General features: G+C 41.8%; 1 protein-coding gene across 6 annotated transcripts in view; it reads left to right on the top strand.

Moving 5' to 3' along the window:
• Positions 1 to 19,117, top strand: part of stim2b (stromal interaction molecule 2b) — a 272,216-nt gene that overhangs the window by 243,317 nt on the left and 9,782 nt on the right. For all 6 annotated transcript variants that reach the window (XM_070870611.1, XM_070870621.1, XM_070870631.1 and 3 more), the window contains one exon: positions 12,425 to 12,663. In XM_070870611.1, coding sequence (XP_070726712.1) covers positions 12,425 to 12,663 — 239 coding nt within the window. The remainder of the gene's footprint in view (positions 1 to 12,424; positions 12,664 to 19,117) is intronic.

Below are 19,117 nucleotides of genomic sequence, written 5' to 3'. Positions count from 1 at the left end.
ACATGAACTCTGTTTCTCTCTCCATGGATGCTGCTTGACCTGCTGAGTATATCCAGCATTTTCTGTCTTCTGAGACACCTTCCTTTACCATCTGACGCCTTGCAAGCATTCAGCAGCACTCCCTGCACACTTGAAAACATTTAACATGTTGCACCAAGCCACTACTACGATAAAACTTTAAACAATCCAGTGCAAAAGCTTATATGCAAACTTAACCTGAAAGATGTGCGTATCTCTTTAAGAGGTGCTGTAGTCTGCTGAATGCTTGTATTCATGGCGAGCTTAGGACTCCCCACTGAACTCAGTGCTAAGGTCAAAGTTCGCAGTGATACTAAATCGGCATGCATCACCCTCTTCATTTATAACATCAGTGCCAGCTAAAGCCCTCACCAAAATGGTGGTTCCACGCCAGAGGAGAGAGCTAGAGTGATGGCCGCCATGTTTCACCAGGACAGTGGCGTAAACGGGCGGCGGTATTAGCCCAATTTCTGGGTCTCAACATTTCAACAAGTGCAGAGAGTATACAGTTGTGTATGGCTAATTGTATTTTATTTTTAAGAGGAGGGAAAAAGTCTTCTCCCAGTAAATGCACGGTACCTTTGTTGGATATTATCACTACAGCATGAAACTAAGTATTAATAAAATGAAATGCTGCTGGTGAGAGGCTTTCCCTGCCAGTATTCTGAATAGATGGAAATAATTTGCATTCAATATTTCACCTGGGAAAATTAGTGGACAAATGGAAAGATAATTTTTATTGTAGTTGATGAGGTAAAATAGAACGAAAATAACTCTTTCTGAAGCAAAATGGGAACTTGAAGTTATTCAGAAGCAGAAGTAAAACTGTTGCTCATTTAAAGGGGTACATTAAAGACTGGATAGTGAGGCTAGAAATTAGGACAGGTGAGTTTCAAAACTGTCCCCAAAAGTCATATTGCAGTTCTTGCAGTTTCAGTTCTTTTCCCAGATGACTTCTTTTGGAAGTTCACAAGTTGGCACTTTTTTAATATTGAAATTAGACATAAATGATGTACAGGCTTAAAGGCCTGCAAAAATACTATGACTGTCGTTCACAGACTGGATGAAAAAGGGAGAATAGTTTGTTGGGTTCTATGGTAGGTTTTTAAAAAAAAAAAGGATGATTGCGGAACTCAATTGCCTATTTTCTTAAATCCCTTTTGATCTCAGAAATTGCAGCTTGAAAATGTTTTTCAGGAGTATGACAAGGTCAATTTACAACCACTGTGACTCACTTATGACTTGTGCTATACTCTTTTTTTTTTTTTGTCGAACAGACCCACAGTATTTTGATTGTTTAAATTTCAATAATAATATGTTTGATAGAGAAGATCTGTATTAGTAATGGCTTGGGAATTTATCTTCTGCAAAAGCAATTTGAGAGGGAAAAGAATTGTTTCAGTATTTTTGATCTTCTGTCATTGTGAACAGATTGAAGTGAATTCATGTTGCTAGTCATAAATGACTCTGATCTTTTGGTACAGTTTTTGTAATTTACATTGATGCCCTTGCAGCAGCTCTTGTGCGGTTGTAAGTATTCATGCCTTTTCAGATAATTAAAGTGAAATCGACAACAACATTGGGCCTGAATTCACAGCCGGTATGTCATGTACTCTGAGTAGGCTATCATGCCGCCTTTGAAATTGACCGCCAATTCGGGATTTCCGCATAAATTCCGAACTTGCGATCAATCAAGTTCTGACTGCACAGAGGCGTTGCTGTACATAGAAACATAGGCCCCAAGTTTCCACATGATTTGCTCCTGATTTTTAGGAGCAACTGGTGTAGAACGGAGTATCTTAGAAATCGGAATTCTCCACATTTAGTTTTCTGCAGTTCTAGTCAGGTAGAACAGTTTCACTTTGGAACAGAATTTTTTTTTCAAAAGGGGGCGTGTCCGGCCACTGACGCCTGATTTCAAAGTTTCCACAGTGAAAATGTACTCCAAACTAACTTAGAATGGAGTAAGTGAAGATTTTTGTACGCTTGAAAGAACCTTGTCTACACTTTAAAAAATCAGGCGCAGGTTACAAATTAGGCGTAGGGAACGAGGTGCGCGGGGGGGGGGGGGAGGAGGAAAGTCATTAAATTCTACAATCAATCCTTAGTTATACTTATACAAATATTATACAAATAAATCCAACCTGAATAAAAATTTATAAGCAAAGAAAAGATTAAATAAACCATGTTCCTACCTGTGTGAAAGTGCTTCAGGCAGGCCTTTCAGGCAGCGGTGTGGCGTCAGTGTCTCGATGGCAGCGGCAGGCAGCAAGCAGCCTTCGAGCTGAGCTGCGATGCTTGAGGCAGGCCTTCATTCCCCGTGAAGGTGCAGCACCCGGACGGACTTGAGGCCATTCGGCCATGGGATTGCAGCGGCGGCAGTGGCTGGCCAGGAGCCAAAGAAAGAACAGCAGCAGCCTTCGAGCTGTGAGGGGAACTGACTGAGGCCATTTGGACAGGGAGAGGCAGCCACATCGACATCTTTATATTTAAATTTGCAGAATGGGTGCACCACATATTATGCAATGGTTTGCTTCCTCATACAAGAAATTCTTTGTTCTTGGTGGAAGTTGATCTATTGCAAAGTTGAATTGGCACTTTTATTTCTCCAAACACACAGTCCTTAATTTGCAGGCACCGGTTCTGCAAGTTGAGCAGTGAAAAGCTGAACTCACTGATTTCAGCAGGTGATTTATTCAGCAGTGCTGCTAAAAGCACTCCCTCACACACAGAAATATCAAGAAAATTAAAATACAAGCCTTTGCAGGGATCCAAAAAACAAATTTTCACTTTTTCTGCAGTACTTTTAAAAATGGCCGAGTGCCAATGTTTACTTCAGACTGCGCGTGCGCGAATGCTCCAACGCGCACGAGCAGGGTTGCCGGCACCAAGAAGCCTCATTTAAATTGTACCCGCCCCCTCCTACTTACAAAATCGGCGCGAGTGGTAGGCTCCGCCCCCCGTGCGCCGCGCCAAGCAGACATCGAGCTCCAAGGAGCTCGAGAATACCGCACTTTTTTTCCGGCGCCGTTTTCGGCTCAAAAAACAGGCACCCAGCTCTGAGGTGTGCCTTTTTCGCCGCGTGTGGAAACTTGGAGCCATTGAAAATAGGTGCAGGAGTAGGCCCTTCGAGCCTGCACCACCATTCATTAAGATCATGGCTGATCATTCCCTCAGTACCCTGTTCCTGCTTTCTCTCCATACCCTTTGATCCCTTTAGCCATAAGGGTCATATCTAACTCCCTCTTGAATATATCCAATGAACTGGCATCAACAACTCTCTGCGGTAGGGAATTCCACAGGTTAACAACTCTTGAGTGAAGATGTTTCTCTTCATCTCAGTCCTAAATGGCATGCCCCTTATCCTAAGACTATGTCCCCTGGTTCTGGACTTCCCCATCATCGGGAACATTCTTCCCGCATCTAACCTGTCCAGTCCCGTCAGAATCTTATACGTTTCTATGAGATCCCCTCTCATCCTTCTGAACTCCAGTGTATAAAGGCCCAGTTGATCCAGTCTCTCCTCATGTGTCAGTCCAGCCATCCCGGGAATCAGTCTGGTGAACCTTCGCTGCACTCCCTCAATAGCAAGAACGTTCTTCTTCAGATTAGGAGACCAAAACTGAACACACACATGCCAGGTGAGGCCTCACCAAGGCCCCTGTACAACTTCAGTAAGACTTCCCTGCTCCTATACTCAAATCCCCTAGCTATGAAGGCCAACATACCATTTGACGCCTTCACCACCTCCTGTATCTGCATGCCAACTTTCAATGACTGATGAACCATGACACCCAGGTCTCGTTGCACCTTCCCCTTTCCTAATCTGCCACCATTCAGATAATATTCTGCCTTCGTGTTTTTGCCCCCAAAGTGGATAACCTCACATTTATCCACATTATACTGCATCTGCCATGCATTTGCCCACTCACCTAACCTGTCCAAGTCACCCAGCAGCCTTTTAGCATTCTCCTCACAGCTCACACCGACACCCAGCTTAGTGTCATCTGCAAACTTGGAGATAATTCACTCAATTCTTTCATCTAAATCATTAATGTATATTGTAAAGAGCTGGGGTCCCAACACTGAGCCCTGCGGCACTCCACTCGTCACTGCCTGCTATTCTGAAAAGGACCCGTTTATTCCGACTCTCTGCTTCCTGTCTGCCAAACAGTTCTCTATCCACGTCAGTACATTACCCCCAATACCATGTGCTTTGATTTTGCACACCAATCTCTTGTGTGGGACCTTGTCAAAAGCCTTTTGTAAGTCCAAATACACCACATCCACGGGTTCTCCCTTGTCCACTCTACTAGTTACATCCTCAAGAAATTCCAGAAGATTTGTCAGGCATGATTTCCTTTTCATAAATCCATGCTGACTTGGACCGATCCTGTCACTGCTTTCCAAATGCACTGCTATTTCATCTTTAATAATTGATTCCAACATTTTCCCCACTACTGATGTCAGGCTAACCGGTCTATAATTACCCGTTTTCTCTCTCTCCTTTTTTAAACAGTGGTGTTACATTAGCTACCCTCCAGTCCATAGAAACTGATCCAGAGTCGATAGACTGTTGGAAAATGATCACCCATGCATCCACTATTTCTATGGCCACTTCCTTAAGTACTCTGGGATACAGACTATCAGGCCCCGGGGATTTATCGGCCTACAATCCCATCAATTTCCCTAACACAATTTCCTGCTTTATAAGGATATCCTCCAGTTCCTCCTCCTCACTAGACCCTCGGTCCCCTAATATTTCCGGAAGGTTATTTGTGTCTTCCTTCGTGAAAGCAGAACCCCAAAGTATTTGTTTAACTGGTCCGCCATTTCTTTGTTCCCCATTATATATTCACCTGAATCTGACTGCAAGGGACCTACGTTTGTTTCACTAATCTTTTTCTCTTCACATATCTATAGAAGCTTTTGCAGTCAGTTTTTATGTTCCCATCAAGCTTCCTCGCATACTCTATTTTCCCCCTCCTAATTAAAGCCTTTGTCCTCCTCTGCTGTATTACAAAATTCTCCCAGTCTTCAGGTTTGCTGCTTTTTCCGGCCAATTTATATGCCTCTTCCTTGGATTTAACACTGTCCCGAATTTCCCTTGTTAGCCACGGTTGAGCCACCTTCCCTGTTTTAGTTTTACTCCAGACAGGGATGTACAATTGTTGAAGTTCATCCATGTGATCTTTAAATGTTTGTCATTGCCTATCCCCCATCAACTCTTTAAGTATCACTCGACATTCTATTCTAGCCAATTCACGCCTCATACCATCGAAGTAACCTTTCCCCAAGTTCAGGACCCTAGTCTTTGAATTAACTGTGTCACTCTCCATCTTAATAAAGAATTCTACCATATTATGGTCACTCTTCCTCAAGGGGCCTCACACAACAAGATTATTAATTAGTCCTTTTTCATTACACATCACCCAGTCTAGGATGGCCAGCCCTCTAGTTGGTTCCTCGACGTATTGGTCTAGAAAACCATCCCTAATACACTCCAGCAAATCCTCCTCCACCACATTGCAACCAGTTTGGTTAGCCCAATCAATATGTAGATTAAAGTCTACCATGATAACTGCTGTACCTTTATTGCACACATCCCTTATTTCTTGTTTGATGCTGTCCCCTTCCTCATTACTACTGTTTGGTCTGTAAACAATTCCCAGTAGCGTTCTCTGCCCTTTGGTATTCCATAACTCCACCCATACAGATTCCACATCATCCAAGCTAATGTCCTTACTATTGCATTAATTTCCTCTTTAACCAGCAACGCTACCCTACCTCCTTTTCCTTTCTGTCTATCCTTCCAAAATGTTGAACACCGCTGGATGTTGAGTTCCTAGCCTTGGTCACCCTGGAGCCATGTCTCCGTGATGCCAATTACATCATATCCTTTAACTGCTATCTGCGCAGTTAATTCGTCCACCTTATTCCGAATACTCCTCGCATTGAGACGCAGAGCCCTCAGGCTTGTCTTTTTAACACCCTTTTCTCCTTTTAGGATTTTGCTGTAATGTGGCCCTTTTTGCCTTGGGTTTCTCTGCCCTCCACTTTTACTTTTCTTCTTTCTATCTTTTGCTTCTGCCCCCATTCTACTTCCCTCTGTCTCCCTGCATAGGTTCCCATCCCCCTGCCATATTAGTTTAACCCCTCCCCAACAGCACTAGCAAACACTCCCTAGGACATTGGTTCCGGTGCTGCCCAGGTGCAGACCGTCTGGTTTGTACTGGTCCCACCTCCCCCAGAACCGGTTCCAATATCCCAGGAATTTGAATCCTTCCCTTGTGCACCACTCCTCAAGCTATGTATTCATATGAGCTATCCTGCTATTCCTACTCTGACTAGCATGTGGCACTGGTAGCAATCCTGAGCTTACTACTTTTGAGGTCCTACTTTTTAATTTAGCTCCTAGCTTCCTAAATTCGTCTCGTAGGACCTCATCCCGTTTTTTATCTATATAGTTTGTACCTATATGCACCACGACAACTGGCTGTTCACCCTCCCTTTTCAGAATGTCCTGCACCCGCTCCGAGACATCCTTGATCCTTGCATCAGGGAGGCAACATACCATTCTGGAATCTCAGTTGCGGCTGCAGAAACGTCTATCTATACCCCTTACAATAGAATCCCTATCACTATAGCTCTCCCACTCTTTTTCCTGCCCTCCTGTGCAGCAGAGCCACCCACAATGCCATGGATGTGGCTGCTGTTGCCCTCCCCTGATGAGTCATCCCCTCAACAGTACCCAAAGCGGTGTATCTGTTTTCCAGGGGGATGACCACAGGGGGACCCCTGCACTACCTTCCTTCCACTGCTCTTCCTATTGATCACCCTATCTTAGAAACATAGAAACATAGAAAATAGGTGCAGGAGCAGGCCATTCAGCCCTTCTAGCCTGCACCGCCATTCAATGAGTTCATGGCTGAACATGAAACTTCAGTACCCCCTTCCTGCTTTCTCGCCATAACCCTTGATCCCCTGAGTAGTAAGGACTTCATCTAACTCCCTTTTGAATATATTTAGTGAATTGGCCTCAACTACTTTCTGTGGTAGAGAATTCCACAGGTTCACCACTCTCTGGGTGAAGAAGTTTCTCCTCATCTCGGTCCTAAATGGCTTACCCCTTATCCTCAGACTGTGACCCCTGGTTCTGGACTTCCCCAACATTGGGAACATTCTTTCTGCATCTAACCTGTCTAAACCCGTCAGAATTTTAAACGTTTCTATGAGGTCCCCTCTCATTCTTCTGAACTCCAGTGAATACAATCCCAATTGATCCAATCTTTCTTGATAGGTCAGTCCCGCCATCCCGGGAATCAGTCTGGTGAACCTTCGCTGCACTCCCTCAATAGCAAGAATGTCCTTCCTCAAGTTAGGAGACCAAAACTGTACACAATACTCCAGGTGTGGCCTCACCAAGGCCCTGTACAACTGTAGCAACACCTCCCTGCCCCTGTATTCAAATCCCCTCGCTATGAAGGCCAACATGCCATTTGCTTTCTTAACCGCCTGCTGTACCTGCATGCCAACCTTCAATGACTGATGTACCATGACACCCAGGTCTCGTTGCACCTTCCCTTTTCCTAATCTGTCACCATTCAGATAATAGTCTGTCTCTCTGTTTTTACCACCAAAGTGGATAACCTCACATTTATCCACATTATACTTCATCTGCCATGCATTTGCCCACTCACCTAACCTATCCAAGTCACTCTGCAGCCTAATAGCATCCTCCTCGCAGCTCACACTGCCACCCAACTTAGTATCATCCGCAAATTTGGAGATACTGCATTTAATCCCCTCGTCTAAATCATTAATGTACAATGTAAACAGCTGGGGCCCCAGCACAGAACCTTGCGGCACTCCACTAGTCACTGCCTGCCATTCTGAAAAGTACCCGTTTACTCCTACTCTTTGCTTCCTGTCTGACAACCAGTTCTCAATCCACGTCAGCACACTACCCCCAATCCCATGTGCTTTAACTTTGCACATTAATCTCTTGTGTGGGACCTTGTCGAAAGCCTTCTGAAAGTCCAAATATACCACATCAACTGGTTCTCCTTTGTCCACTTTACTGGAAACATCCTCAAAAAATTCCAGAAGATTTGTCAAGCATGATTTCCCTTTCACAAATCCATGCTGACTTGGACCTATCATGTCACCATTTTCCAGATACACTGCTATGACATCCTTAATAATTGATTCCATCATTTTACCCACTACTGAGGTCAGGCTGACCGGTCTATAATTCCCTGTTTTCTCTCTCCCTCCTTTTTTAAAAAGTGGGGTTACATTGGCTACCCTCCACTCCATAGGAACTGATCCAGAGTCAATGGAATGTTGGAAAATGACTGTCAATGCATCCGCTATTTCCAAGGCCACCTCCTTAAGTACTCTAGGATGCAGTCCATCAGGCCCTGGGGATTTATCGGCCTTCAATCCCATCAATTTCCCCAACACAATTTCCCGACTAATAAAGATTTCCCTCAGTTCCTCTTCCTTACTAGACCCTCTGACCCCTTTGCTGTGTAACCTTTACCTGCGGTAAGACCAACTCACTAAACGTGCTATTTACGTCATTCTCAGCATCGTGGATGCCCCAGAATGAATCCACCCGCAGCTCCAGTGCCGCAGTGCGGTCTGTCAGGAGCTGCAGCTGGATACACTTCCTGCATATGTAGTCGTCAGGGACACTGGAAACGTTTCACCTTCTCATTCAAATCAACATGCAGGCAAAAAGTTGAGTTAGTTGCCCACCTACTGCGCATTAATTAACCTGAAAATTTATATGTCTGATGCAAACAGGCGCAGGAAGCCTGTTGCACAGTGTAAGGGGTGGTAGGGGTAATGAGTAAATTGTATTAATGTTTAGCTAGATTTATGCTACAGCCCATAACAATGAGGCACCGGTTCATGTCTGAGCGGATACAAACTTTGAAAGAAACTTTAATTTGTTCGAGAGTATGAGAGGCGAGTTGGCTAAGGTAGATTAAAAGGTATCAAGGTAAAGGAACAGTGGCAAACATTTAAAGAAATATTCCAAAATTCTCAACAAATCTACATCCATTTAGAAATAAAAGCTCCATGGGTAAAATGATTCATCCCTGGCTAACTATAAAAGTTAAGGATAGTACAAGATTTAAAGACGAGGCTTATAATGCTGCGAACAATAGTAGTACGCATGAGGATTGGGAGAGCTTTAGAAACCAGCAACGGATGGCCAAAAAATTGATTAAAAAGGGAGAAAAAAGGATGAGAGTAAACTAACAAGAAATATAAAACCAGATTGAAAGATATTCTTCAAGTATGTAAAAAGAAAGAGAGTAGCAAAAGTAAGAATTGGTCCCTTCAAAGTTGAGACAGGAGAAATTATAATTGAGAATAAGGAAATGGTTTAGACTTTAAACAAATATTTTGTAATTGTTTTCACAGTAGAAGACACAAAAAGCATACGAAAAATAGTGGAGAACCAAGGGGTTAACAAGAATGAAAGGAACATAATGTAATTAAGATCAGTAGAGAAAAAGTACTTGAAAAACTAATGGGACTAAAAGGCGACAAATCCCCTGGACCTGATAGCCTGCATCCTGGGGTTCTAAAAGAGGTGACTGCATTCGTTGTGATCTTGAAAAATTCCCCAGATTCTAGCACGGTCCCAGCAGACTGAAAGGTAGCAAATGTAATCCCGCTATTCAAGAAAGGAGGAAGAGGAAAAAACGGGAACTACAGGCCAGTTAGCCTGACATCAGTTGTCAGTATGATTTTATGAAAGGGCAATTGTGTTTAACAAATTTATTAGATGTTTTGAGGATAGCAGGTAGATAAAGGGGAACCAGTGGATATCGTATATTTGGATTTCTAAGAGGCATTCGATAAAGTGCCACATAAAAGTTTGCTATGCAAGATAAGGGCTCATGGGGTTGGGGTAATGTGTTAGCTTGGATAGAGGGTTGGTTAACGGACAGAAAACAGAGAGTAGGGATAAATGTATTATTTTCCATTTGGCAGGCTGTAACTAGTGCCACAGGGATCAGTGCTTAAGCTTCAGCTATTTACAATCTATTAATTACTTAGATGAAGGGACCGAATGCAATGTATCCAAGTTTGCAGACGATACAAAGCTAGGTGGGAAAGTAAGCTGTGAGGAGGACACAGAGACTGCAAAGAGATATAGAAAGATTAAGTGAGTGGGCAATAAGATGGCAGATGCAGTATAATGTGGGTAAATGAGAGGTTATTCACTTTCGTATGAAGAGTAGAAAAACAGAATATTTTTAAATGGTGAGAAGCAATTAAATTTTGGTGATCAGAGATTTGGCCTCGTACAGGAAACACAGAAATTTAGCATGCACATACCGCAAGCAATTACGAAGGCAAATGTTATGTTGGCCTTTATTGCAAGGGGGTTGGAATACAAGATTAAGGAAGTACAGGACTTTGGTGAGACCACACCTGGAGTACTGTGCACTGTTTTGGTCTCCTTTTCTGACCAAAGGACATACTTGCCTTGGAGGCAGTGCATCAAAGGTTCACTAGATTAATCCCTGGGATGAGAAGGTTGACCCATGAGGAGTGATCGAGTAGATTGGGCCTATACTCTCTCGAGTTTAGAAGAATGAGAGGTGATCTCATTGAAACATATAAGATTCTGAGAGAGATTGACAGGGTAAATGCTGAGAGGTTGTTTCGCCGATCTGGAGAGTCTAGAGCTAGGGGAAATAGTCTCACGATAAGGGGTTGGCCATTTAAAACTGAGATGAGGAGCAATTTCTTCACTCAGATTTTTGGACTCTAAGGGAATCGAGCACTATGGGGATCAGGGGGAAAGTGAAATTGAGGTCGAAGATCAGCCATGATATTGAATGTCGAGCAGGGTTTGAGGGGCAGTATTGTCCATTGCTGCTCCTAATTCTTATGTTCTTATGATAGGACTACACAACTGTAATTATAGGTTTGTTGTCATGGCCCAGAATTAAAGAACCAATATTCATTTAGCTGCATGCTTTTTATGAAGCAAATTAAGTTTTATGATTTTAGGACACCTTCAGTAAAAAGTATCTCGGGACTTTTCACTGTTTGATCGCATTCTATTAATGTTGAAATCTTGGTTTGTGTATTAAATACTATTGCAAAGATCGTAATTTATTAATAAAACAGCATTTCTGGCTGCTAAATTATTTTAAATCAGCAATCTCCTCTGTTTCTTTATTGGCTAAGAGTCAGAAAGTGAAAGTCACACCGCCCCACATAATCCCAGGTTCACATACGCTCCTGGGATCCGTGAGGCACTATGCTGAGCACGACTCTGTACGTTTGAAAGTAGCTTTTCGAAGGGGGAGTTCGCACGAGTTAAGTGCAGATTTTGGTTGGATGTCGACGGCATACTCCTTAGCTATGCCACCGACCGCAAATTGGGGACATTATTTTTAGATTCTTTAAAGAAAGCTAGTCAATGTGCATACCTTTTGACTTTATCACTTAACTGGAGCTGGTTGATCATCAGTCATGCTACAGAAATGCTTAGAAAGTATGATATTACTTTTTGTTTGAACTCTCTTAATTAACCTTTGATTCATTAAAACTTATTTAAGCTTTGACCAGAATGAATGCATCCTTAAAAAAAAGAGGGAATAAAGTTGAGTATAAGTAAAGAAAAGCTGCAAAGGATCAAGAAGGATCTGTTTTAGTAAGAAAAGATGAAGCATCCAATGAATAATTGGCAGTGGATTGTTAAATACATTAATATTACTGGAATTATGGCAAATTGTTTTATTTTGCAGCTGGTTAATTTGCAAATAGAACATCTTTATTATGCTTACCCTTGTAGCAGATGCAGTAGCTGATGGGATGTTTTTTATGATGGGAAATTCATTAGGAGAGGGAAGATTTTATCCTGTTTTTAAAAACTATTGGGAAGGTTTATGTGTATGTTCCTGTTAGTTTATTAAAAAAATTATCAGCATTTTCTTCTTCCTTTTGCCTTCCAATTTTGACCACTCCGCCCTCCCCCTTCAACTCAGGCAGCTCTTACCGAAATGGCAAATGTTCAAGTGTGAGCCTTGACTGTGACATGGTGGCAGGCTATTAATCCATGTGAGCCCAATTTCATCCACAAAATAGCACTTTCCAGCAGGATCATTGGATAACAATCAGAAATAGGAAACCTGACTGATTCTATTTTTATATCCCTGTCTTCCCCTGCTGAGGACAATTAAGGTATCTCTACTGCACCTCAAATGAGGTCAGCAATTAAACAAAGAATCTGGGACTTTCCTTGTGTGTATACAGCTCACTGATCCGCTGAGTCATTGTGAACCTTGCATTAAAAAAAAATGCTTTCGGTTGGAAATGACATTGTTTAAAATTTATAATTTTTGTTTCCTTTGCATCTGTATTTCAGACAAGCATTATCTGAGGTGACAGCAGCCTTGCGTGAACGGCTACACCGCTGGCAGCAGATTGAGAAAATTTGTGGCTTTCCAATTGTGCACAATGAAGGAATGCCGAGCCTAACCTCCATTCTGTATTCTGAGCACAGTTATGTGGTCATGCCACGTGTGCCTGTCCCAACATATCCAATAGCTGGTGGAGTAGATGACTTGGATGAAGACACGCCACCAATCATTCCACAATTTCACCGTAAGTTACAAATCCCATGATGAGAGAAAACAAGCAACTGAGACAGTGACATTTCAATCCTGAACATTAGAGCTTCACATTCAGCTAAGGAAGAGGATAGGGTCAGACAGAAGCTATTACTTCCCACTCTACTACTCCCAGACAATTCTTAGCCAGTTGAACAGCTGACATTTGCAGGACCATTTTACAATTCAGAATATGTTCTGGAGAAGAGCATTGTCATTTGAAGTACATATGTTTGGATGAAAGCTTTTCTACTCTATAGCTGTAAATGATTTCATTATCCAGTGAATACAGTGAATTATCATTTAACAACTAACATTGCGGAACCAACCAGGGAGCAGGTTATCTTAGATCTAGAATTGTGTAATGAGGCAGGATTAATAAATGATCTTGTAGTAAAAGATCCTCTCTGAATGAGTGACCATAATATGGTTGAATTTCAAATTCAGTTGCAGGGTGAGCAAGTAAGTTCTCAAACCAGTGTCCTTAGCTTAAATAAAGGAGACTACAAAGGTATGAGGGCATAGTTGGCTAAAGTGGACTGGGAAAATAGACTAAAGTATGGGACGGTTGATGAGCAGTGGCAGACATTTAAGGAGATATTTCATAACACGCAACAAAAATATATTCCAATGAGAAGGAAAAGACTGTAAGAGAAGGGATAACCATCTGTGGCTAACTAAGGAAATAAGGGAGGGTATCAAATTGAAAATAAGGGCATACAATATGGCCAAGACTAGTGGGAAGCCAGAGGATTGGAAAATTCTTAAAAGCCAGCAGAGAATGACTAAAAAAATTGATTGCGAGGGAAGATAGATTATGATAGTAAACTAGCATGAAATATAAAAACAAATAGTAAGAGTTTCTACAGGTACATAAAAAGGAAAAGAGTGGCTAAAGTAAATGTTGGTCCCCTGGAGGATGAGACTGGGGAATGGCAGAGATGTTGAACAAATATTTTGTGTCAGTCTTCACGATAGAAGACACTAAAAACATCCCAATAGTGGATAATCAAGGGTATGAGGGCAGAGTTGGCTAAAGTGGACTGGGAAAATAGACTAAAGTATGGGACGGTTGATGAGCAGTAGCAGACATTTAAGGAGATATTTCATAACACGCAAATGATAATTCACTGTATTCACTGAGTAATGAAATTATCATTTACAGCTATAGAGTAAAAAAGGTTTCATCCAAACATATGTACTTCAAATGACAATGCTCTTCTCCAGAACATATTCTGAATTGTAAAATGATCCTGCAAATGTCAGGTGTTCAACTGGCTAAGAATTGTCTGGGAGTAGTAGAGTGGAAAGTAATAGCTTCTGTCTGACTCTATCCTCTTCCTTAGCTGAATGTGAAGCTCTAATGTTCAGGATTGAAAGGTAGGCAGGAACTTAATACAATCACTATAACTAATGAAGTAGTACTGGGTAAAATAATGGGACTAATGGTGGACAAGTCCCCTGGATCTGATGGCTTACATCCTAGGGTCTTAAGAGAAGTGGCTGCAGAGATAGTGGATGCATTGGTTGTAATCTACCAAAATTCCCTGGATTCTGGGGGTGGTCCCAACGGATTGGAAAACCGCAAATGTAACGTCCTTATTTAAAAAAGGAGGCCGACACAAAGCAGGAACTTATAGACCAGTTAGCCTAACATCTGTCGTTGGGAAAATGCTGAAGTTCATTATTAAAGAACTAGTAGCGGGACATTTGGAAAGCATGGTTCAATCAAGCAGAGTCAGCATGGTTTTATGAAAGGAAAATCATGTTTGAAAAATTTGCTGGAGTTATTTGAGGATGTAACGAGCAGGCTGAATAAGGGGGATGTGGTGTATTTGGATTTTCAGAAGGCATTCAATAAGGTACCACACAAGAGATTCTTAAACAAAATTAGGGCTCATGGGATTGGGGGTAATATATTAGCATGGATAGAGGATTGGTTACAGAAAATAGAGCTGGGATAAATGGGTCATTTTCTGGTTGGCAAGCAGTGACTAGTGGGGTGCTGGGTCCTCAACTATTTACAATATATATTGATGACTTGGATGAAGGGACCGAGTGTAATGTAGCCAAGTTTGCTGCTGATACAAAGATGGGTGGAAAAGCAAATTGTGAGGAGGACAGAAAATCTGCAAAGGGATATAGACAGGCTAAGTGAGTGGGCAGAAATTTGGCAGATGGTGTATAATGTGGGAAAATGTGAGGTTAGCAACTTTGGCAGAAATAATGGAAAAGCAAATTATAATTTAAATGGAGAAAAATTACAAAGTGCTGCAGTACAGAGAGACCTGGGGATCCTTGTGCATGAAACAGAAAAAGTGAGTATGCAGGTACAGCAAGTAATCCGGAAGGCAAATGGAATGTTGGCCTTTATTGCAAGGGGGATAGAGTATAAAAGCAGAGAAGTCCTGCTACAACTATACAGGGCATTAGTGAGGCCACACCTGAATACTGCGTACAGTTTTTGTCTCCATATTTAAGGAAGGATATACTTGCATTGGAGGCTGTATATTGGGGGTTGACTTATGAGGACAGGTTGAATAGGTTGGACCTATGCACGTTGGAGTTCAGCAGAATGAGAGGTGATCTTATTGAAACTTATAAGATAATGAAGGGGCTCGACAAGGTGGATGCAGAGAGGATATTTCCACATAGGGGAAAATAAAGCTAGGAGACATAGTCTTAGAATAAGGGGCCGTCCATTTAAAACAGATGAGGAGAAAATTCTTCTCTCAGGGTTGTAAATCTATGGAATTCTCTGCCCCGGAAAGCTGTGGAATATATTTAAGGTGGAGATGGACAGATTTTTGAGCGGTAAGGGAGTAAAGGGTTATGAAGAGCGGGCAGGAAGTGGAGCTGAGTCCATGATCAGATCAGCCATGATCTTATTGAATGGCGGAGCAGGCTCAAGGGGCCAAATAGCCTACTCCTGCTCCTATTTCTTATGTTCTGATTACTCAATTTGCAAATGTTTTTAAAAACTTAAATAGGAATCACTCGTAGATGTAGAATATAGAACTCGTAATGGTTCATTACTTATATTGCATTACTTATATTCTTTCATTCTTGTAACTAACTAGCAGAACATACTGTAACAAGTACAGTATCCTACATTTAATTTGCCATTTAACCCTTAGTTACATTTGGATTCTTATTATATATTTAGCTCGATTTTCAAGAAGCTAAAAGTTAATATCCCTCTTCTTTCAATTCCTTGCCCAGCCCCCTCACAAATCTCTTTCTCCACACTTTCTCTCCATCGCACTCTCTCAATCTTGTGCATCTGTACAACACAATAATGACTTTGCACTATTATATGTTAAGACTATTGATTTAGTCATAGGCGATAAGGGAGTCGAGGGTTATGGGGAGCGGGCAGGGAAATGGAATTGAGGCCAAGATCAGATCAGCCATGATCTTATTGAATGGCAGAGCAGGCTTGAGGGGCCAAATGTATGTTATTTATCTTATGAAGTGGGTTAGTCCAACAGTCACTTGGATGAAATATAATGGCCCGGAATTTGCGGTCAGTGGCAAACGAATGGCGCTCACCGTTCATTATGCTTACAGCTGCCCACAGGCTTTTAGTAGGCTTTTGCCTGGCAACATATGGCAGTTAGAGAGATTTTTCACCGTGGCTCCCTCTACAGGGTATCTGGGGCATGTGTGAGCACGCTAAGCAACAACCAGTCTCTTCAGCCAATCAGATTGAAGAATCCTTACTGGGGCATGCAGAGCTAAACCAGGAAGTGCAAGTTAAAATATTTAATTCAATGTAAAATCATGTACAGAAAGCAAAATAAAGAGAGGGAAAGAAAGGTGGGATTAAGAGAGAGAGATAAAAGAGAAAAATAATAAATAAAAAAAAATAAGTTTTAATTTTTAATCTTTTTAAAATCTCCAACAGTAATTAAAATCTGAAGGAATGAGACTCCGCACTTGTAAAAGTAAGTTTTCGGTGCCAGAGAGGTTGCTTGGCAGCAATTAAGACTTTATCACGCCATTAAAAATTAACTTGCACTTTAATGGACAAGCTCTAAATTTTTCTGGTGTGTTTTGTGGGTATCTAGTGGGAAAGTACTGCAACTTTACGCCCTTAATGTGTTTTAAGGTACAGGTGTAGCGAAGCTTGTGGAGGGGCGGAAAACTCGGACAGTAACTTCCTGATTTCCATGTTTAACTGCGCATGTGCGGACACTGGAAGTCTCTGTCCGATTTACTCCATAATAACAGTGAGCACTGATAGCCTTCGTTATTCCTGCTGCAAAATCTGGGCCAGTGAGTATTAAAAGTTTGGTCAGCAAATGTTAGTATTTTGTAATACTGGGTCTTAAATCTGGAAGGGAAAGCTAGCGTCTTAACTGTTGCACTATCCGATCCCTTTGACTTAAAATCATTATGACCAGCACAATAGATGTTAGTGCCCTGAAGCACCCTCTTCATCGGCAGCACTAAATGGTGTTTAATAACGCTGTATAATATTTTAGGGCTAGACTTTCCTATCATTTTCGGCGGGTTCTCGGCGATTTTCTCGGCAGTACAGCTGTTTTTCCACCCAGCGAAAGTTTCCCCCTTCGTTTTTTTAGTGGCATCGCCCAAATCTGAAAACGCCCGCCGGGACCAAACCGCCAACATTCAGCTACTTAGCTTGGTAATGAGATCTGAGATATGCTGGTGGGGAACAAATAGCAAGGAAGGCTGGACAAAACTGGTAGAAGAATGCTTAAACTGACCTGTCACCATTGCCAGTTTAATTGTTCTGTGAAGCCGCCTTCTGCTCAGTGGACTGTCGTGATCCTGTTTGTGAGGTTGAAGAAAAAGATGATCTACTCCTGGATTCAGTACAGTTCAAACCCAGTGGATTTGATTAAAACAGTTTATTTCATGTAAGAATTCACCCTCGCTAACATTGAAAAGAATAGGCTCAGCTCTCAATCTGCGACAAGATTATAATTTTTTAAAATTATCTTGGGATGTGGGTGAAACTGACACGGCAGTATTTATTGCCCATCCCTAGTTGCAGTGAGCATGTTAAGAGTCTACTATGTAGTGGGGGGGAGGAGAAAGAGTCACGTGTAGGCCAGACCAGGTAGGCGTGGTGAGTTCGCTTCCCTGAAGGACATTAGTGAAGCCGTTGGGTTTTTATGACAATTTAGGAGCTTTCATGGTCATTTATTCTGGTGCCACCCCCATAAATTTATCAGATTTGAATTCACAACCTCCAAGTTGCTGATCCAGTAACACCACTAGCCTACCTTATCCTATACCTTGGATCATCACCACAAGAATTGTGCTTAAAACAGACTACCATATTTATGTCAGAAATGCAAGAGCTGTGCCTCACCACCTGCATCGATTTAAAATGTCTGTGAAAAATTCCAGAGACCAAACTGCACACACTGCTTCTCTTGTCTGTTGAATTGTCCCAGGCAATGTTATTGCTGGGAACACTGTCCTTTGTGTGACAAAGTTGAAACGAAGAGTTAACCATCAGTTGCTGTAAATATTTATTGGAGGTAAGACAAGTAATTTGTTATACTATAAAAACTGACTTTTTTTAATTCCCTGCAGACCTTTTATGTAAAATTGCAGTACACTTAGTAAATGTTGAAAGTGGTGGATATTGCACCAAGCAAAATCACTTGCTTTAGCGATATAAAATCTGTTATCTGTTTGTATCCAATTAAAATTTTCCAAGTCTTTCAATGCTCTTGGCAACTACTAAAGTTAATTTGTGGAGTAGATATCTTTGTTAATGTTACAGGTGTCAATTCTGCTCCATATTATTCTGTCTAATTTATAGAAATAAATAAACAAACTGGATGGCACTTCAGGTTGAACTCTGGGACCTGGATTCAGACGACTTCCCTGTCTACTGGCTGTGCTGAAGCTATGTGAAATCAGTTTGAGAAGTCTTATTAGTAGATATATTATAAGCAAGGAAGTTACACTGAACCTTTATGAATCACTGGTTCGGTCTCAATTGGAGTATTATGTCCAATTCTGGGCATTTACTAGAATGGTACAAGGGATGAGGGATTTGAGTTATGTGGAGAGATTGGAGAAGTTGGGATGGTTCACCTTAGAGCAAAATAGGTTAAGGGGAGATTTAATAGAGGTGTTCAACAGTATTATGGGTAAGAGAAATGTTTCCATTGGCAGGAGGGTCGGTAACTAGAGGACAGAGATCTAAGATAATTGGCAAAGGAATGAGAGGGGAGATAGAAACATAGAAATTTACAGCGCAGAAGGAGGCCATTTCGGCCCATCGTGTCCACGCCGGCCGACAAAGAGCCACACGGCTCTTGGTCAGCAGCCCTGAAGGTTACATATAAACCTATGAACAGTGATGGAAAGGCAAAGAGCATCCAGCCCAACCAGTCCGCCTCACACAACTGCGACATCCCTTATACTAAAACATTCTACACTCCACCCCAACTGAAGCCATG

Source organism: Pristiophorus japonicus, chromosome 2, assembly GCF_044704955.1.
Source record: "Pristiophorus japonicus isolate sPriJap1 chromosome 2, sPriJap1.hap1, whole genome shotgun sequence".
Lineage (NCBI taxonomy): Eukaryota > Metazoa > Chordata > Chondrichthyes > Pristiophoridae > Pristiophorus > Pristiophorus japonicus.
The sequence above is the reverse complement of the archived record's forward strand: the minus strand, read 5'-3'. Positions and strand labels throughout refer to the sequence as shown.